This window comes from Gavia stellata, chromosome Z (assembly GCF_030936135.1).
Source record: "Gavia stellata isolate bGavSte3 chromosome Z, bGavSte3.hap2, whole genome shotgun sequence".
NCBI lineage: Eukaryota > Metazoa > Chordata > Aves > Gaviiformes > Gaviidae > Gavia > Gavia stellata.
In genome coordinates this window covers 32,531,377-32,552,451 of record NC_082637.1, presented here as the reverse complement: position 1 = coordinate 32,552,451, position 21,075 = coordinate 32,531,377, and the positions used below count along the sequence as shown (strand labels likewise).

Below are 21,075 nucleotides of genomic sequence, written 5' to 3'. Positions count from 1 at the left end.
ACTGAGTTGTATATCTTACCTGAACATTTCTTAGGTTTGAGTTTTTCCCCAAGTGGATATTTTTTATTTTGTCTTCTTGCCATGTTCTCCACAAAACCAATCAGAATAGACTGCTTGGTAGATTGCATTATTCTCCTAGTAAGTAAACATAGTGTACACTTTTTCATTTACAGGTTATGTAGCCCATGAATTCATTTTGGATACAAGACCTTTCAAAAAAACAGCAAACATTGAAGCTGTAGATCTTGCTAAGAGACTTCAGGATTACGGTAAGTCAAATGTCTTTTTTAAAAAATAGCAGCCTAAGTGAGAGTTTTCTAAATCTCTTCTAAAGGGAGCCAGAAACATTCTAGTCCTGTGCTTATGGGTGGTGAATCTGTCACGATCATTTCAAGTCTCCTCATGTTCATTAAGGGCTTAGAGAGATATTTGCATCAATTCAGTTGTAGTAACTACTTACAAGTCTGCTGCTATCTCCCCAGTTTTGTAAACTGCCCCTCAAATTTGCAATTACGTGACTCTTAACCATTGGAACAAGTGGGTTGGAGCCAAAACCTTACTACGTTTCCAACCAAAAAAAAGAAAAAAAAAAGAAAAAAATACTTTTGAAGTAGGATAATATGATTTAAATGCTTCCATCCTGACATAGTTCAGGCAGTTTTGTACACATACTCTGAAGAATCTTGATCGTGGCTACTCTTTGTCTGCCAGACAAGATGACCCATTGAACTGCTTGATCCTATGCAACTGTGCTTCTAATGAATATGCATAAAAGCTGTTAAAACCCTAACCAATACCTCATCAGTGAAATAATCCAAAGCCCAGTTGTGATACCAAAAAACCCACCCTTCCTGCTCTTTCTAAGTGGTCTGCTATGGCCTTAAATAGCATGCACTACTTTAAATAGACTTTTCAGTAGGTATGGAGGCGAGTTACATGGATAAGTTTAGTAAAGTTCCATCCTCTGCAGCTGAAAGTGTCACAAGGCTGTAATTAGCAGTAGTGCAGGAAGGGAATCATGAGGCACCACCTTGTCTTTTTATCTTGTTTACCAGTGCAGAAATCTATCTTTGCCATTCAACCTGTCATAAGAAGGTAAAGTGACAAAACACTTCCACTGAAATGAGCAGCAGGAACAGAAATAACCCAGGAAAGAAGCAATATACTTCAGGCTGAAAAGTAACAAAGGAAAAAGAGCAGGATTTAAGAGCATTTCATTAAATCAATATGCAACTCTGTTGTAAATAATACAATGGCATTACCCTTCAGTGTTAAAAACTAAGATACTTTAAAAGTCTGCCTTACCTCTACAGTACACTGCCAACACTACCAGTGAGTTCAGTCCTGTAAAGATTATGGAAATGGCTGAATTTGTGAATCAATTGCTAGCCAATGCATATATTAACTCATAACCTATTGTCAGTGACTGATTTCTGCTTTATCAGGTTTTCATGCTCCAACCATGTCCTGGCCAGTGGCAGGGACGCTTATGATTGAACCAACAGAGTCTGAAGACAAGGCAGAGCTGGACAGATTTTGCGATGCAATGATCAGTATTCGGCAGGAAATTGCTGAAATAGAGGAGGGCAGGATGGACCCCCAAATTAACCCACTAAAGGTAAGATGGCATGTAGAGCAAGTTACCAGCATCAGCTTAACCCTTGAGACTATGTGAGCCTACTTCCTGGTCTTGCAGTAGTCTCAAAAATACCTGTGTTCAACAGTGAACACATGAACTCTTGAAATTTGACTTTTTTAGAAACCTTAAACATTTTCAGAATTTGGATTTCGACTTTTTCAAATCAGAAGTCTGGCCTTTGCTGACAGAGCAGAGAAAGTTATTTATGCAAGCACATGATTTACAATTTTCGAGGCCATCTCAAAGTGATGGAAGATAGATGCTTATGTATCTGGTTTAAGAAGGGAAGTGGAATGACCTTAACACTAACAGTAAAATGAAGGTTGAATGAATTATTTTAGCAACTGCAGCACAAAATTGCTATAGGCTCAAGTTCTGTTCAACTCATGTAATGCTGTACAGACTACTTAAATACTGAGGGGATTTAGTGGAAAAGCTGGAAGCATACTCAAATCTTGGGTAGTATCTTCAGGCAAACTGAAAAAAATCCAGATACTGACTTTCTTCCTGTTTTAAATCTGCCTTTTTTTCCCCCCAAATAAATGGTATTCTCAAGAGACTCTCTAGACAGTATTTATTTATATGTAGTAATGTGAACTTGAAGGAGGGTTGACACTGATACATTCAACTGAATTCAGTAATTTAATGTCCTAAACATGTCTTTTTGCTTGTAGATGTCACCACATACTCTGAACTGTGTCACTTCTTCCAAGTGGGATCGTCCTTATTCCAGAGAAGTGGCAGCATTCCCACTGGTGAGTAAATAATGGGATCCTAGTGGTGTGGTAATACATAAATATGCTTTCTGTTCTGTGGTTTTCTGGTCAGTTGGCGACGAAGTGATCTGGTAGGAATAAAAACTTCAGAGCCATTTTTACTGTTGCTCAATTTTTATGTGTGTGAGTTCTACATTAGTTCCATTAGTTTTGTTTTTCAAGACAAGGAAAAAAAGATCTTAAAAAAAAGTCTCTACACATGAAGGGCAAACTTGGATTTCTAAATCTCAGCACTTCAATATTGGATATTTGTGTTGGAAACAGCATGTTCAGTTCTGACATACTGCACCAGGGGCTCCCAGAACAGAGTCCCACGTCCTGGCGTTCAAAGCTCAGCGCCAAAGAACGTGGATGAGGGTTTGATAAGTTGCATAGTCAGCACGGGGCAAGCCACACCAATGTGAGCCTGCTACAAATAAAGGTCAAATTGGAGCTGGGTACATCAGACTTCTTCAGAGTGCTACATAAAACTGCTTCCACAATCTTAACAGCTAAAGATATGTGTAACTAACTTTTCTCACCTAAAACTAATGTGCATCTATTTTATTGCTACATACTGTTTCACAGAGGAAGAATTTAACTGCACCTGTGAAGTTTGTCACCTTGTTTTATTGTTTATAAAGTTATATATTATATATTATAACTACCTTGAACAGCACAGGTCTTAGTAGTCTCCCCCACTTTTTCTTGGTTTCTATCCGTAAGCCAATTATTCAAAGGGTCATAGTTTTCTTTTATCCCATGACAACTGCTTCTTTGCAAGCATTTGTTAGAGGACATTGTTACACATTTTTTAAAATCTAAATATTCTTTTGTTCACCAACTCTATTACGTGCTTGTTAACTTTCAGTGACTGCAAATAGATCTGAAGTATGACTTCACTTTAAAAAAATCCACTTTTCCAGCATTTGTCATTCTTAAAACTTCTAATGTCTATTACAATTATGTAGATTTGCTTGGTAGAAAAATTGAAATAGTTGTTTCTTCTTGTGTACTTAGCCATTTGTGAAGCCTGAAAGCAAGTTTTGGCCCACAATTGCTCGCATTGATGACATATATGGAGATCAACATCTGGTTTGTACCTGCCCACCAATGGAAGCCTACGAATCTCCCTTTTCTGAACAGAAAAGAGCATCTTCCTAAGACTGCTTCCAGCTGCCTGGGATTCTGAGTCCATCAGGATGGCCTTTTCCTCCCAGACCTGATAGGGGATTTATATACTGTGTATATTTTGGATAATCACCATGTTTGTTAATTGAATCACTGCTCAGTTAAAATGTAAATACAATCAGTATGTTAGGTGTAAACAAAAAGTGATTGTTCCAAAGCAGTTGAAGTTGCCTTAATTCAGCATTTTGTCTGTTTTGTGCTGAAGTTTTAACAATTAACACCCAATTTGCAAAGTGGCATGACGATATGGTTAAAAAAAAAGTAGAAAAGATGCAGATGCATAAGGCAATAGTAATGAATATTAACTGCAGGAGTAATTGTTTATATTTTGTAAAAAAAGATGAAGTAGATTGTTTAATTTACTTCATGTATTACCACTAGCATTGCTAGTGTTAATATTTCATACTGGTTTTTGTACCTACTGATGTTAGTACTCTAATAAAATTGGTCAGAATTTTAAGTGTTGTCATGTTCTGAATTTTAACTTTTCAGCTGGATTTATCCAACAGAGCAATATGAAATTATGAAGCTTAAGTACTAATTTGTCAGAATTGCCACAGCAGTAACAGCTTCTACACAAAGCAAAATACTGAGATTAATATTGAAATAAATCTCTCATTTTTTTTTAGTGAATTAGAATGATCAGTTTTACTGAGCAGTAACAAATTTAACTTTTTTCTACATCACATAATTTTTTCCTTGTAGTTCCATCTAATTCTTTCCTCTTATTCCAGAGAAGGCATGAAACACCTTTTCTAACAGACTATGAACTGCTTAGTGTAAGTTAGATCTTGTCTAACAAAGTATTCTCCCTTCACAGTTTCTCAAATCTCTTGCTTTGGATACTGGCTTATACAGTGCACTCAACTTACTTTGTCATGTAAGTCTACACCTTGTGTAAAAACTGATTCACAGCTTTAGCTCTGGCCCTCCAAGAATACTGACAGCACCCTGAGACCAGAGCCCTACTACTACACACAGTGCCACATTCAATTACTCAGTAGCCAGAACGCAGACCTTAAACAGGAGCCTCTTGTAATCTGTTCCCAGTCAAATTTATATAAAACCGATCCTCTCACCAGTTACACAGAAGTTACACAGACAGACTGTATGCTTGACGAGCGCATTTGAAAGGAACCTGGGAGCGGGTCTGTGCAGATTCATTTGCATTTGATGCAAGTGAGCGCCCCTGTAGACAAACTCACTCAGCCACACGAAGCAGAATTTTGGTGAATGAGGAAGCAGGTACTGGGGTAACATTCAGACTAGGGAAAGGACCACATAATTTTGTGCCTTATAACCAGCAACTACTCGGCCTCTTCTTGAAGGTCTACATGCACACTCATGCCTGGGAGCCTTCTCTAAAGTGACACAAATGAGGCTAGTGTTCACAGCACTACTTTAAGTACTGTACTTTCGTGTGGAAGTTTTGGGACTGCAACTTTTTCATTGCCTACCTTTAGACTTCAATGGGGGCTTTAATTGCACAAAGAGACTGCAGATGACAGGAATGGATTTCATTAAAGGAAGGCTAGGCCAGATACCAGTTTTGATGTGAAAAGCTTCACCTAATACATAGTGAAGAAAATTACAATTTTATACTCTAGAATTTACTACTGAAAAGGGCATCTCTTTAAGTAGCTACTGATATAGCACTAAAGGTGTAAAAAATTGTGAAAATACACTGCAACTTGTAATGTGAGGAAAGGACAATCATTCTGCATTGCCAATCTAGCTCCACAAAGTCTTGTCAAGCTACTTTAATGTTTGTTAAAGGCAGTTTCATGTTGCTAAATTGTGTCTGTCACTGAAAAGAGATATTAAAAAATTGGTTTACATATTTTTGTATTAAGCAGAGAACTTCCTATTGTTGACCTCAAACTGACAAATTTGTCCCATCAATTAATTGGTAAAAGCTATCAAATGGAAAAAAGCATTAAAAGGTACAAAATACTTCACAGCACTCGACTATCAAATAAAAAGCCACAAGTCTTAATGCGCTTACTGCACAGATGCAATGATTGTTACAAAGGTAAAATTACATCTGCTTTCCCCATAAAATACTGTGCTACCATTTTGTAAAACACAGAAGTTCAACAGGATATACGAATCTGTCTACAGCTCTTTTAGACTGTATGCTTAACACTAATACCAATTCACCTACTGAACAAAGGCTGAACCCTCATTCTAGTAAGCACAGAAAAAGCTGAGGAGTTAAATCTTTCAAAACTGTTCCAGCAATGCTTGTTTTTTTGTTATATGATGAGAGAGATAGTACCAGCATTATGTATTTTGGATGCAACTGAAATCCTAACTAGAATGGGGGGGAAGAGTGGGGAGAGAGAGAAGTTACTTATTTCGGATGAAGTGAATAAGCCACTAAGCGAACTTTCAGCCACAAGAAAGAGCACTGCCATGTGCATCTCAACGACTGGTTCATTACCACACCAAGGTAAGGGTAAGATCTTAAATTACTGAGAATGACATATATTTTTATACTTCTCTATATGCCTACTTTGCAGGCTACAGGCTGTCAGTGCAGCCCCATGCCTGCAGTGGGAATCTCTGACTGATCTCTATGCAGGGCACCCGCAGCTCCCAGCTGCCCTGAGCTGGCTTGCAGCAAGCACTACCAGCACCAGCCAGGCGGGCAGGGCTCCCTCCAGCTCCTGTACATGGATTAAACCTTAACAAACTTCCTTCAAATGCTCAGTAGAGACCAGAGTAGCTATATGACAGCTGCTGCTATAGAGTACATGTGAGCCCATTGATACTGATGTCAGGTTGGTGTTTTTTTCTTAATTAACAGGGTTTTTTTCACTGATAAATGAGTTAAGGAATATAAAGCCTCATGTCTGAAAAAAAAGAAGCCCACCTAAAGAAAGCATTTAGTAATCTGAAAAAAAATTTCTATAAAAATGTTGTCATTTAAATAATTGGATAATAGTAAAAACAAAATTAGCAACTTTTCTGAATCATAAAATATTTAATAAGGTATATTTGGGGGGGATATATTGTATATAAAATTTCAGATCACAATATGAAGCGATTTGAACCCTCTCCAAGCTAGCACTGCCTTCAATGCCGTGTAGATGTATTGCCACTGATACAAGACCTACTAAAAGCATACAGTTTAACTAATACAGAAGTGGCTTTTTTATATGAAATATTTTTTACACAACTAGAGTGTCTTGAATACCCTCTTTAAGTGCAAAAAACACAGATCACTTTACACTAATGCAGCAACAATGCATTCATATTGTCCTCATTAGTCATTAGTAGTCAACTTGCATAAGATACAAGAAAAGCACAATGAAGCTCACAAAAATAGACTAAAAATCAGCCTGTTCTTGCAAAAAAATACAGCATAATGGAAGAAAAAGACAAAAAAGGATTATGCACACCACAGAATTTGCTGTTGTTTAATCCAGCTGGCTTAAGTGCTGTTTCTGTTTTTTTGCTGTTTTTTGTGGGTTTTTGTTTTGGTTTGGGGTTTTTTTTGTAAATCAAACCACATGGACCAGGCACAACTAATATTCAGGAGGCAGTGTGTAGCTAAAACTTCACTAACTTTTTGTCATCCCCACAATTTATTTTCCTCTGTCCTGAGGTAGTTACGAAAACAAATCATAAATTAAGCATCAGCTAGGCCAGTAAAGGCTGAGGCTTTTCTTTTTTTTTTTTTCCTTTAAAAACTATTTGTTAACTGGCCAAAACTACCCTTGATGTTAAAAGACAGCTGAGAATTAGAGTTCTCACTACACCAAAAAGATGGCTATGAGGGGAAGAGGGTTAGCTGCTTCAAAATGTGGCAACATATTGAGTCCCATCAAGCTGGCTGGTCCACTGTTGAATTTCCCATGTTTATTCTCCTTTACTGTCTATAAAGTCACTGGGAGAAATACAGAAGGATCTGAGCACATCATCGTCCTTTACTGTAACCAGGGAAGAACTGGTCCAGTAGTGTCTGCAGTATCTTATTGGGAACCATGGTGTAGCCCTTTCCCAGGTCATAGCGGCAGGCAGGGCAGGTGAAGACTTCAGCTCTGAAGGAGCGCTGTAAACAACTCTAGGACATACAAAGACAGAGAAGTAAATTGTGAGAACTTTGTTTTAGACTGACAGCTTAACCAGCAAAAACTAAGGAATCACTACAACCTGCTGTACTACTAGAAAAAAGGAAGTCATTACCAAGCCCTCTGGCACCCACCTCTGCCTCAGTGATTAAAATGTCCTAACAAAGGAACTCTGCTCTGGGCTGGGATGTGAAACATTGAGCTTGGGACGAACTAAAACAAATCACCACTGAGATCTCCCCTTCATTTCCACTAGTGCCTTCCTGTGAATCACAGCCAGGTCTGCAGCTTCCTTCTAGCTTCCCTGTTAGATTGCTACAGTTTTCCAGACCTTCATTTCAAAAGAAAGGTGAGTATACCAGGTATGTTGTTTATGTAACAATCTCCATCTACCTCATCGGATGAGGTTCAGTTAAGCATTAAAGACATATGTAGAATAACACAGTCTCTAACATATTAGCATCAGGCTGCAGATAGCCCAAGCATGGGAGCTGAGTATCAGAAATTTATCAGGGCAAATCTGTGCCCAAGCAGCAATAGCAGCTTACTATGAAACTATTCCTTACAACTTTAACTGGACGTTATTTTGTATTCACAAATATTTATGGACATTGTCAAATTCTGTGCTTTCTGAGTTTGCTGCTATTCAGCTTTCTTTTCTCCATGGTTTTCCAATTTCCATAACTCTAAACATTAACCCCTTCATAATACTTCTTATGTTTTTTAAGGACCCATAACATTCTATGTGTGCAGGCCATCCATAAGAACATGGTGATTTTTACTGGAGCGATACATATCTTCTTGAACAGCGAACCTGAATTATCAGATACTGGACTAGGATGATAATAGTCTGAATCCTTTTAGACTCTTAAGCAGAAATACTAGGTATGGCAGGCACAGTTCAATTCAGCGCATGATTCTATACGTACTTGTGTTACCAAAATTAACTCTAGTACAAACTGGGTTCCAAACTCCTTACATTCTATCCAACTGATCAAGATTTTAAGATACACGAATTATAAATTGACTTCTGTGGCCCTCCTACCAAACATAAACAATGCCAACAATAACAAAATAACACAACTTAGTCTGAATAAGCCCATGTAATTTTCTTGTATTTACCCTGCATCCTTTCAACAACTCTTATTAAGAGTGTTACACAATTATAAAACCTGTTTTTATTCCTTAACTATGTAAAATTAAATTACTGTTACTGTACCAACATAAAGCTCCTGGGCCAAACCAATTCCTAGTGTAATTCCACTGACCACAAAGGAATGACAGCAGTTGTAAACTTCACTCATTACGTCTACTGGGGACTATACTAAACGTACTTCCACTCTTTATTACATAAAATTAAGGTTACACAGCAATCAATGAACGCAAACTTGTTGCATGTTTTTGCTCAGAATGTTAGGCAATAATTATTGTCTTTCTAAAACACATATGGTTTTGATGATTTGTGTCTCAGAGCCAAGAAAACAGCCCAGGGCAAGACCAAGTTTATTCTTACTTTACAGACGTTGTGGAGGCACTCTGTTGTCACTGGCTGGTAAACCAGCTCCTGGCAGCAGACACACATAAAGGATTGTTCCAGTTTCTTCAGAAAATTCTAGTGTAGGGCAAAGGAATAAAAAAGACAAACTCTATTACAGTTCTCGTAAATGCCACTTCTTACATTACGATGATGAACTTCCAGCGGTTCTTAAGTCCTCCATATCCATGAATACAGTTTTCTAAAAGTAATCAGGAAGCAGGTCCGTAACTGCTTAATTTCCTTGCTTTTCCACAAATCAGAGAACTAATGTTGTAAAGATTATTTACTTGTTTGTATGAGTATTGTTATAAACAATATGAAGCAGAGGAGGGCCCCTCCTGCCTGATTCTTAGCATAGGTCAGAAAATTTAGTAATTGTGTTTAGTAACTGGTGCTAGAAATTTGCACATCCCTGAAAGACCTCTGCTTCTCTGCCAAGGGAACAACTTCTGCTAAGAAAGCCACTTCTGCACCTCCTCCTGTCCTTATGGATTATGGCTAGCTTAATGGCTTCGTCTCTCCTCAGGCCAAATTCTCTGCAGTGTGTAAATCAACCTCCCTGTTTTTTACATCTTCTCAGGGCATCTCTGAGGAATCTCAAGATACTTTTGTATCAAGAGTTTTACACACATAAGCATGCTTATCTCTGGCATGTCAGTGATCTCCAAATATCTCAAGAATACAAGCTTAGGTATAGAAAAAAAAAGCAGATCTACAGGTAATCAAAATACAGTTTGTTGTAATAATTGTTGAAATACCATATTTATCTTAAAACACATTTTATTTAGTTAAAAGGGAAGGTGGTTGTTTCAAGCAGAAAGATTTACATTTGCACAGGAGTGACCCAAAGCTACCGGTGATTCCCATTGCCTTTAAGTGGCAACCAGATGGAAATCTTACCAAAATTATGGACAGGAATCTGTAGAAAAATAACTTCAGTAACTCAACCACTTTTAAATTACAGTTTTCTCCTTTTTACAAACACATACCGCTATTGCCTGTCATCATGCACAATTTTAAGAGCTGAAATTCCTTCTAGTCATTACAGACACTGGATAGAAGGCAGGTAACAGCGAATAACTTTACACTATCAGTTCCTACACAAAGACAACTGCAGCAGCATTACAGCAAAAACTAGTACTGTAAGGGGAAGAACAGAAGGTTATAGATGCTTTTTCTGTTACAGAAGCACCGTAAATAGTCACTAGTAATTCTTAAATAAACTAATTATGTATGTCCATTTTAGATATCCATTTTCCAAGCAGTGGTTTGTTTTTCGCTAAGTTCAGTTTTATCAAGATATTTTAACTTCTTAGTGTCTTGATTTCTTCTGCAAAACAGCTAAAAGAACTATGAACTTGACATTGGTAAGACTAATCATCACTGAAAGACCTAACATTTCAGGACATACTCCTTTTGTGAACTTTTTTTATACTGTCTCTTGTCTCTTCAATCTTGAGCTATTCTTGCTATTTTCTTGACATTTATTAGGGGGAGGAAAAGATTTTCTCTCTTACTTAAGGTTCCCTCTCTACAGAGGGAGATAATCTAGATTTGAATGAAAATATTTTAATTTCATAGCTAAATTTTAAGATGACAGTACTTCTATCTTCTTAAACAAAGCAAGCAAGCTGTACTTTGTCATAAAATTATTTTCTTTCTAACCAAAAAGTAGTGACTAGAACCATCTTTCTTCATGTCTGATTTCTCATACCAGCACAGCACAAAAATACATTTATAATTTCACAGAAAACATGCTCCCTTCAAAAAGTTCCTTTTTGAAAAAAAAAAGAAAAAAAAAGTAAAGGAAAAAAAAGCCACTTCTGACTTCAAAACTTTTTTGAGCAAGAAAAGATCTCTATTATGCAGGTGTAAACTGAGCCATTGATAGCAAATTGTACAAGAGGATTATTTTCTTGAAATCAAAGTCTTCCAAATAAAAATAATGCTAGACAAAGTCTGTACTCAGCAGAAGTTCAATAAGCAAATTAGGTTTTATGAGAGACTCAAGATCTGTCATAACAGTCCAAAGAAAAGGTAAACATTAAAAATTACGCATGCAGCAAACATACTGGTCCTTCCTTAAGAGAAGCAAGTACTTCATCCCACAGTTTCTGGTTCATAGAGTCTTCTCTAATCAGCCATTGCTGCTCTTGGGTCAGCTGGAAAGCCTCTCCTTTCCCTCCATCTCCCATCCTCATGGCTTTGGGTGTATTCATAGGTTCCTCTATACCTGCTTAAGATTATGACCATCAGACGCAATAACAACAGAGTGGCAGTCTGAACTACTAAAAGAGGAAGACAAAACTGTTTCTAGAGGCTAAAACATGGATTACACTCATGAAATGTGGCAATCGAATCCCTACTCCAACTCATACTGTTCAGCATTGTTTTGGACTGCAGCACACAACACAGTTGCACAGAAGACTCTTCATTATTCTACAGAGCTTAAGAGGAAAAAAAACCCGTAAGAGTAGTAAATAGGATAAAATCCCTACACAACTACTTAAATTACAGAGCATGTGTTTATCAATTTACATTAGTATTCCAAGTAACTTCACACTTCTGCAAAGTTTTTAGGCTACTGACTTAAGAAACGTAACATAACAGACTTTGTTGATGAATGCTAAAAAAGTAAAAAGAAGTACCATCATCAATTGTCCTCTTCTGGTTTCCATTACTCTGGCTGGTTGGCTCCTGTTTCACAGTTTGCTTTTTAACCTTATCTTTCTTCTCCTTACTAGCCATGGCTTCCAAATAACCTTCTGGATACTAAAATAAAAACGCATAGATTTAAACCAAAACCCACTGGCATATAGGAATTCCCAGATACCAACAAGACTAATTTCTAAAAGGCTTTAAAACCCTGTGACTACATATTGAAATAACTACAAAATAATTTTTAAAACCATACATGATGGAGAAAACATTTTAATTAGTATCTATTATTAAGAAAGTGTAGTCAAGTCAAAGAATCTAATCCAGACTGGACTGTATTGAAAGGAACCCAATATCCCTATCTATGCCCTTACAACTACACAAATCAGTTAGGCAAAACTGAAGATGAAGGTATGCTGTAAGATATACCATTGCCTTGCTGAGAAAGAAACAGTATGTTAATTCTTTCCATCTTCAATGGATTCTGCAATGCCCAAGTCCTCATGGGTCAGTTTATTTCTGTGCCTGAAATACACCATCTATACAAACCCCTCAGTCACATGGAGAGAAAAATACATAAAATGCACAAGTTTTTTTGATTTCTCAGACAGAATCTACTATAATAATAGTAGCTTGTAGAAAGTCTTTCCAGCCTAAGGATCACAAAACTGGATTCAAATTCTTAATTTTTCAAGCCATATATGCAAAGCAATTCACTGCTAAGGCAGAAAGCTTCATCCACTGTTCCTTCTGCTGTGTCGCTATTACAGGATTCTTTCAGCCTGCACATAATCTGTAGTGGTTTTTGGCATTAAGTCCTGCCACAGTGAAGTACAAGAAAAAAATGGGGCTTTAATTTAACTGATTTCTATTTCTGGAACTGAGAATAAAAACAACTTTGCAAGTCCTGATTCGAACCTGTACACTCAGACCCAGTTTCTTTGACCGCTCCATTCCTTCTGAAGTCCAAGGTGCAGGCTCAACATCATCTCTCCTCAGAAGATAGCGCCAAACTAAAAATCCACATTTTCCAATTTCTGGCCAATATTTTACCACCTAAAGAACAATATAAAATTACTGCCATTATTTTATCACAAACCAAACACATGCATATAGTCCTATTTTAACTGTTGAAGAAGAAATGAGAAGACAAAGTTATACATTACTATTATAGAGCAGCTCTTCCCTCAGGTGTGAAATTTTTGTATTTTTGATAAATACAGTCCTCTTAAAAGGCACACACCTTTCTCTCAGATGCTGAGAAGTCATCAACCGCGCAAAAAGCTAGGATATAGTTGGAAGGAGTGAGGAAATAATCTGATTTCCAGGGATGAATATGACTCAGTAAGCACATATAAAGTAGCTTACATATTCAACTTCGTATATCCTATTATGGATTACTTTCTGCTATCACTGCTCTGAATAATTTCATTTCAGTTCTTTGCAGAATAAGCTAAGGCTAAGAAGGTATCATAGAAAAAAAGAATTCTTTCTTTTAAGTAATAATGAAGACTTTGCAATGTAACACATATGAGACTTTTTAAAACAGCTGAAGAAAAACGTTATGCTGCAATCAGTAGAAATCAGAATACCTTGTAAATGCCATCGTATCTGTTGCCTTCCTCTGGGGCGTATTTGCTGATCCGCCGTCCTTTTGAACTGCGCACTACTCTGACTGGCTTACCAGCTCTCCAATTCTTAGACTCTGCTCCATTTTTGTCATCCAGTGGGGCATCACAGTTAAGGGCCAATGCCCTAAGAAGAGATTTAAAATCTTCACTAACTAGATCGCTTCACACAACAGACTTCTGAGAATTAATGTAATTAAGTCACGTCCATTTCCCTTGTCTAATTACGCTTTATCAAGCAGCATAGAACTTTTCAGTATATTCTTTAACAACTGCAGAACTGATGGAAGCAATGAGATTCATGCCACCATGTATGGTAAGAAAAAAAAAGAGAACACAAAATAGTTTGTTGTCAAGGCTCCAGATGAAAACTCAGATGATATTGCTAAATAAAACAAACCAATCCTTATAGATTCAATATTCTCCATTTTTAAAAATAATCCCTTCCTAAATAGCATTGAGGGAATTAAAAGAAAATTATAACAAAAGGCAAACTTTCCCTATCACTATTCCACATTAACTGCATATTTTAAGGCTTTTTAAGTGTGTACACAAAGTAATTAATATAATGAGAAACACTATAGAGAAAAAAGTACATAGCAACCACCCAAAAAACTCTAAGTAACTGAAAACTCTCACATAATACATAAATTGCCTCAGAGTAGGAGTTAAATAATAGTAGCTAACTCAAGGACAAGCAAACCCCTTTATCCACTAATGATATCCCAAGTGACTAGCGACCGGACAAGAGGAAATGGCCTCAAGCTGCGACAGGGAGGTTTAGGCTGGATATAAGGAAAAATTTCTTTACTGAGAGAGTGGTCAAGCATTGGAACAGGCTGCCCAGGGAGGTGGTGGAGTCACCATCACTGGAGGTGTTCAAGGAATGTGTGGACGTGGCATTGCGGGACATGGTTTAGTGGGCATGGTGGTGTTGGGTTAGTGGTTGGACTTGATGGTCTTGCAGGTCTTTTCCAACCTTAGTGATTCTGTGATACGAATACCTACTAGACCTAACTGCTGTAATGAACAGTATTTCTACTACCACAGCCTGATTTGACCAGGGATTGAAAACGCCTCAGAATCAGACTCAAACCAAACCACGGATCTCAGAATGAAGAAATAGTATGGTTTATGAACAGCCATGGTACAAGAATAAACCCCACCTTGTACAGAGCAGTAAGAGGCAGACATACAATGCTGACTTTAGAAATGTTTCTTATATAAAAAAAAACTTAAAAAAGGAAAAATATCTGGACAAGCAAAACCAGTATTGATTCAACTACATGGAATTATCATAATCTTCAGTACCAAAGTGCTTGAAAACTTTCATCAAAATCATTAACTGAGAGCAGCACCTTGTTATACTCCATGTGCACTAATGCCTGCAAAGCTACAAAACAAGCTTTGCCAGTGGATTTCTCATTTGCTAAGAGCAGAGAAATGCTGAGACTAAGGAGTCAAGCTTTTAATTCTGTTTCCCAAAGCCAGTGTGGTCTGTTCACTAAATACGCTTGTAAACCTATTGCTTAAACCTACTTCCACCCTCCTTCCCTTCTTGTTCTTGTTCACATCACCTCCCCTCTCTCTCTCCCTCCCTCCTTTTCTCAGCAGCCAAATCAGACTTTTCCCCTCTCTCATCTAAGTAGCACCAAAAAGCTTGAAAGAATCCCTCCCACTCTGCTTGACAGCAGCACATTATATCAAAAAGCAGACCTGGCAAAGAAAAGGTCTCAGTCAATCTCAGCATCCCACAGGAGTTAAATGGTCAGTTGCATAACAGAGATTATGCTCTTAGAAACAGAAAAGGATGGAGAACTTTTTGTTCAGGCAGGCTTGTAGAGAACGTAAAAACACTTCAAGCAGATGTCTAATTCACCTTTTGGACATGTATTTGCTTTTTCAAGCACTGTTTTTGATACAGCAACATCCTAATTCCTTGCTTTTCATAAAAAACTATGATGGAAGAAAGGGCTAGCAAAATAGAGAAGAATTCTTTTAACATGGGAAAATGAACGTGTTTTTTTCCTACATAAATTTCGTAATTGATTTAACCACTGATGATGAAACTTAAAAAGAAACACCCAGAATAGAAAACTTCCACCCAAGAGTTTTGACAAACTTCTCATTAAATTCAGAGTCTTCTGAAGGAAATTGTAGGACATTTTCAACAGAGACATGACTATTAGCTGCACCAGCAATACAGCAATGTATTTCATTGAGGTGCAAGTGTTTCTTTAAATCAACAAACCATAATGCTTGATAAAATGCCTCTTAGCAGCAAAAGGCACCACTGTTTACAAAAGTAGCATGTACAAGAGTGCATGAATATAGCAAAATGTTAGTTTTCAACTAAAGCACTACAACCCAGCTCTTTGTTTTGGAATACTTTTTAATTTTATCTTCAAAACTTACCTATTCATGTGTGTTAATGTCTGATCAAATGAATGTTCTCCAATCCTTTTATTGCCAGAAAGATCTCTACCTCCACTCCCAGTGTAAGTGAATTCATCTCCTCGATCCTGTGCAAGAATATTATCCTTTGTTTTAACACTCTGAAGTAAAGCAACTCAATTCAAAAAACTGCAACTTCATTTGCTCTATTTACTCAGATAGAGAAAAACTATACTCCAAGGCATGGAAAGATGTGTTTTTAATTTCAGCGTCACTGTTCTTCTACAGCAGTTGCGCCAGCACAAAGCTACTTGTCTGGAAGTAACATATTCACCAGAAAATTCTTATTAAAAAAATTGCCTGCCTTAAAAAAATAGACTTTCCCATCTTTTAAAAAGCTGTTTTTGAAAAAAAAAAAGCTATTTCTGAGGAATGGAACACATTCTAGCAAGTGGTTACTTGGTCTAGAGTGTTCGTTTAGTTTACGAGAATATCATGTTTGTAAAATACATAATAAATAACTTGGAGGGATTCCTTCAGCTTGTGCAAGAGGCTAAGTGCTAATAAGTACAAGCAGCTTTGCCTTACGTACTAGGCAGGTGCTTTAATGCAATAATAATCCCAGCTCTTCTGAACTAGTAAGAGCTTAAACTCATTTAGAGTTGCATTTTGTAAGCTGATACAATTCTGTAGTCTATTTCCTACACAGAATTTTCTTTAAATTGAAACGTTGATAAAATCTTTTACCATGAACTGTAAAAACAGTAAAAATCTACATACACATAAGTAAAGCCAGTATTACTATTTTCTTTAGGAAATATGTCACAGAAATTCACATTATTCTTGGCAAATTCAAGTATTTCTAGAAAGATACAAATATATTTAATATGATATCTCTTCGGAGATGCAAATTTTGTACAAAGCATGAAGCAATAGTAGAAGATAAATATTAATAGGAAAACCATGTTTATATGAATTTTTATAGCAAAAATCTGAACATACTTGTACGCAGTAGTAAAATTCAGTCAATTTCTTACCACTATTAAAAGTCTGACATTATTAAGGATCCAGTGCAAGACTGTTACAGATATTTCATGACTGACAACAGCAGAAAAAGAGAAAGTTAGAAAGAGAAATGCTGGTTGAACAAGGCCATAGATTAATTATAGAAATGATGTTTATTTTAGCCTGTGTAGGGAAAACCTAACAAATTCAGCTGCAGTATTAGAGTATTTCTTGTTCAAAATTTATCTAGACATAACAACAAGCAAGTGCTATGAAGTTAAAAAAAATACTCAAAACCTAACAAAGACATGTATAAACTCCTGTATATCCATTCTTAAAACAGTCTACTTATTCTGCTCAATGAATCTCTAAAATATAACATAAATAAAATGATGTTGTACAAGGACAATATATGAAACAACTTCAAAAGAATGAAAGACCGACAAGACAAGAACTATTTAGTAAGTAAGCACGTGAAATAAATTGTATCAAATAAGGTATCACAAAATTGAGCTATGTTTATTTTTTCAATGATTGTCAAGGCAAACAAAATCTGCAGATCACACAAACATGATTGTGATTATGATATGAATAGGGATGGATTTGCTTGATGAATAAGGCCGTTAAAACAAACTGCACTTTAACACTGAATAAGAAGCTTGTTCCAAGTTCAGAAAACCAGAAGGATGTATCTTGGAAAGTCATGAATCCAGAATGATTTGGTTTCATAACAAAGAAGAAACTGAACACATGTTCATGGTGTGGTGGAGTGGGGAAAAATGCTAAGGCAGTTTTTTTATGTACAAGCAGAAATAAACTGAAACTGGAAGGTGATTTTTCCCCCTTTTTAGAACATAATGTTGAGATAAATATTGAAATAACATATATATAAGCATGTAAAAATATAGAGGAAAACCAGAAACACTACATATGCGAGTAAAATGGAAAAAATTATTTACAAGACAAGACAGGTTCTTGACAAACTGTTCTCTTTATCAACAACTAGGTAGAACAACCTTCATGGTAAGAAAGTACTGAATAGACTTCTTTTTGGCACAACAGAGATATCAAAAATCAAGGACAAAAGAAAATCAAGGACAAATTATGATAGACTTAAGCCAAAAAAACTCAAGCGAGAAGGATAAATGCAACAGTATTCATGATTAACTACTGGAACACACTTCTATGGAAAATGGGTTAAATGTAAGAGGGCTAAAAACATCAAACTTCCAATGTCTTCAGAGAAAGGCTGAGTGGTTCTCTGGTGGTACTGTTTAACCACAGGCAACCAGAAGACATTGTGCTTGAAGAGATAGTATGGATATAAGGCCTATGCATACATGCTCACCTCTTGAACAGGTTCCACACTTGATAGGTTACATTTGCTTCTTTTTAATTATCCAAGTGTTCTACGCATAAATAGGCAAAACTATACAGATTTGGGGGAAACTAGAAATCCAGGGGAAGGAAAATGAAGGAGAAATGGAACAATTATGGAGCATAATTGTTAAAGGTCAAATAACAAGAAGATGGCATCTTTTAACATCCCCCACTGTAAGGAAGGTTCCTTTCTACTCCGCAGAAGAACTACACTCACTTATTTCACATCAGATATATTTAAAAAAAAGGATTGCAGGGAACAAAACCACACAGTTCCTAGAACTGGAGGAAAATGACCAAGATCTTGCCATACAGGACAGTGATCTGGACTAGATGAAGAGAAATGGTGAGGATCTTTGAACCTTTGATATGAGAGGAGAGGAAGAAAGCTCAGGAGAATAGGTAAGTGCTTGAAGAGGGAGAAAATCTAGAATGGCAAGAGTAAATGATGCACAGACACAGAGTCCTCAGAGTGGAATAAATGTGGAATACAGCCCATGACAAGCAGAAGAGAAATGGGGATATAGGTAGTCTGGAGACCTAATGGGAGACCTACAGAACCTACTTCCATCATGGTTATGGTGTTCTACTTTGAAAGTGGAGTATGAAGGAATATTCACACAGCTGATGGGAATCTTCTGATGAGCAATGACTCATTAAAACAATTTCTCAATAGCTTTGAGTTCTGAGTCTATCTATACACAATGCAGGATCTTCCTACCACCCGTAACAATGTTCAACTGATAGCCTGTATGTGACAGGTAAAGGTGGAAAGTTATTTTTTTCTCAAGAGGATCAGAAAGCAGAGCTTAAGATACTGATACTGCTGTAAATTCTGCATTCAACAGTTAAAGAAAATATTTGGCAAAAGGAATTACCGATGATGTCTATAAACAAAATAACTGTCAAAAAGGCTATTAAAACAGTTTATCTTTTCCCTTCTCTTCCTTCTTCCTACCTTTTCCCCATTTTCTTACCTTAAAATATGTAATTCTGCCATTTCTCTTCTGCTTTCCACAGCTTAATTCAACCTCCTTGCACCAAAACTTTCTTTCAACAGCTAGTAAGACCTTTGTTACTGTCTTCTCTTAATGCCTTCTGCATGTCTCTTTTTCTTATGTTGTCTCCATAAAGTTATTTCTTAACTGTCCTGTTTGTAAAGTTTGATCACGTTATAGAGCAAATGAATTCAGCCACAGCAGCATTGACCCAGTTATCTTATATTGAGGCATTTCAGTGGAAGACGAGCCCAAAGCTCTAGGATTAGAAGCCAGTCAGCCTCAGACATACAACATAAGCAGATGGTCAGTTGTATTAAATCATACTCCACTATTTCGATGTTTTTAAATAATCAGTTGTAAGTCTAACAAAGAGATAATGGAGAATGAAAAAAGTAAGATTTCGAATTCCACCTAAGCGTTCGCCCAGTTTATTTCTATGGGTTGCTTTTATGCAGCAGCTAACAGGGGCACTAGCTGCTTCAAGTTACTGGAACATCAGCTCTCTCAAGATAGCTCTCAATTGTTTTCCCTTTCCATTAACACCTCTGGTATCATGCCCAGATTTCAAAGTCTGATCCCAAGATATACACAAAAAATTGCATTTATCAGTAAAATATGCTATTATGAACACAAACAGATTTTCTAAATGAGCTTCAACCTTCAGTCTGAACAAAAAAAAGTCTTACTGGCTTTTTTAATACAAGAAACCCCAAAATTTCATCAGTTCATCAACCCCTTGATTCATCAGTTTCACCTCAGTAAAATGTGATGAAAAAAGGTTAAGATTTTGGTAAGTATGACAAAGCAAAATAAAAAAGCCTTTTAAAATGAAGTTATTAAATCCAAGACAAATATTAACTATCAGACAATTACATTTGAAAGAATTTTCTTTCCCTAGTAGTAGGGATACCTGAAACTAAATCATGTCATCCTTCATCTCCATTGAAGTCTCACAGGTCTGCATGCATGTAAGTGCTGACAGAATTGGTCTCTCTGCCCAACTGTCTGACTTATTGTTTGTAATTTCATGGTTTAGTACTGCAGTAGAAGATGCCAACTAAAAAGAAAAGGCTAAATTATATATTTCATTTATAAATCAATAAAAAACCCCCTTGCATTAAGTGCAGAGCTTGAATATATCATAAACAGTGTTTCTGAGTCTTCCCCACAAGACAGCAAGAACCTGACAGTATCATGGCATATTCCACCACGATGAAAACATTTAACCATTTTAGTTTTAGCCAGTCTGGATCTGTGAACAGTAAGACAGCTTCAGCGCAGTAAACAGCAAAAGGTGGCTACCTGGTGATGGAAGTAGGTCAGCGTTTTGAAAAATAACTCCCAAATGAAAGTACTAGACAACTATTGTATGTGCACCACTGTCTGAGGTTTTTCTTATTCCTTTCAAGGCTCAGTGCCAAAATGGTGGACTTCCAGACCTTTAAACTGAACATTAAAATGTAAACAATTCAGGCTACTCAATCTGGATTCCTTATCTTCTGCTCCATTCAAAATCAGTTCTGACTTCAAATCAGGTTCACCAAGATACACAGATACACAGAAAGGTCAAAGGTTTCAGGTCAAAGACCCTTTTCTGTAGTGGAAGATTACTTAGGAGAAACAACAGTGTTTTGAGACAACATTTTTAAATTACAATTATCTTTGACTATGTTTTGGAGATCACTGATTGATTGTTTTTCTGAGGGCAAAATATCCTGCAATGTCTACGAGTAATTTAATTAGTCTACTATATCCTAGTTAAAGCAAGGCAAGGAAAATCTTGACTGTCTAAAAGACATGCATTTACTATT

General features: G+C 36.7%; 2 protein-coding genes across 4 annotated transcripts in view; one reads left to right on the top strand and one right to left on the bottom strand.

Moving 5' to 3' along the window:
* The window catches only part of GLDC (glycine decarboxylase), a 50,925-nt gene extending 46,863 nt beyond the window's left edge, over nucleotides 1-4,062 (top strand). The window contains exons 22-25 of the mRNA XM_059833810.1: nucleotides 174-269; nucleotides 1,446-1,618; nucleotides 2,314-2,394; nucleotides 3,415-4,062. Coding sequence (XP_059689793.1) covers nucleotides 174-269; nucleotides 1,446-1,618; nucleotides 2,314-2,394; nucleotides 3,415-3,558 — 494 coding nt within the window. The 3' untranslated portion in view covers nucleotides 3,559-4,062. The remainder of the gene's footprint in view (nucleotides 1-173; nucleotides 270-1,445; nucleotides 1,619-2,313; nucleotides 2,395-3,414) is intronic.
* Nucleotides 4,063-6,593: 2,531 nt separating this feature from the next.
* Nucleotides 6,594-21,075, bottom strand: part of UHRF2 (ubiquitin like with PHD and ring finger domains 2) — a 94,382-nt gene continuing 79,900 nt past the window's right edge. Inside the window, exons 10-16 of one of the 3 annotated variants that reach the window (XM_059833461.1) lie at nucleotides 15,900-16,006; nucleotides 13,449-13,611; nucleotides 12,775-12,912; nucleotides 11,847-11,970; nucleotides 11,271-11,434; nucleotides 9,175-9,273; nucleotides 6,594-7,654 (exon numbers count right to left, since the gene is read on the bottom strand). In XM_059833461.1, coding sequence (XP_059689444.1) covers nucleotides 7,508-7,654; nucleotides 9,175-9,273; nucleotides 11,271-11,434; nucleotides 11,847-11,970; nucleotides 12,775-12,912; nucleotides 13,449-13,611; nucleotides 15,900-16,006 — 942 coding nt within the window. In that variant the 3' untranslated portion in view covers nucleotides 6,594-7,507. The remainder of the gene's footprint in view (nucleotides 7,655-9,174; nucleotides 9,274-11,270; nucleotides 11,435-11,846; nucleotides 11,971-12,774; nucleotides 12,913-13,448; nucleotides 13,612-15,899; nucleotides 16,007-21,075) is intronic. The other 2 variants (XM_059833460.1, XM_059833462.1) reach the window with 2 other exon arrangements.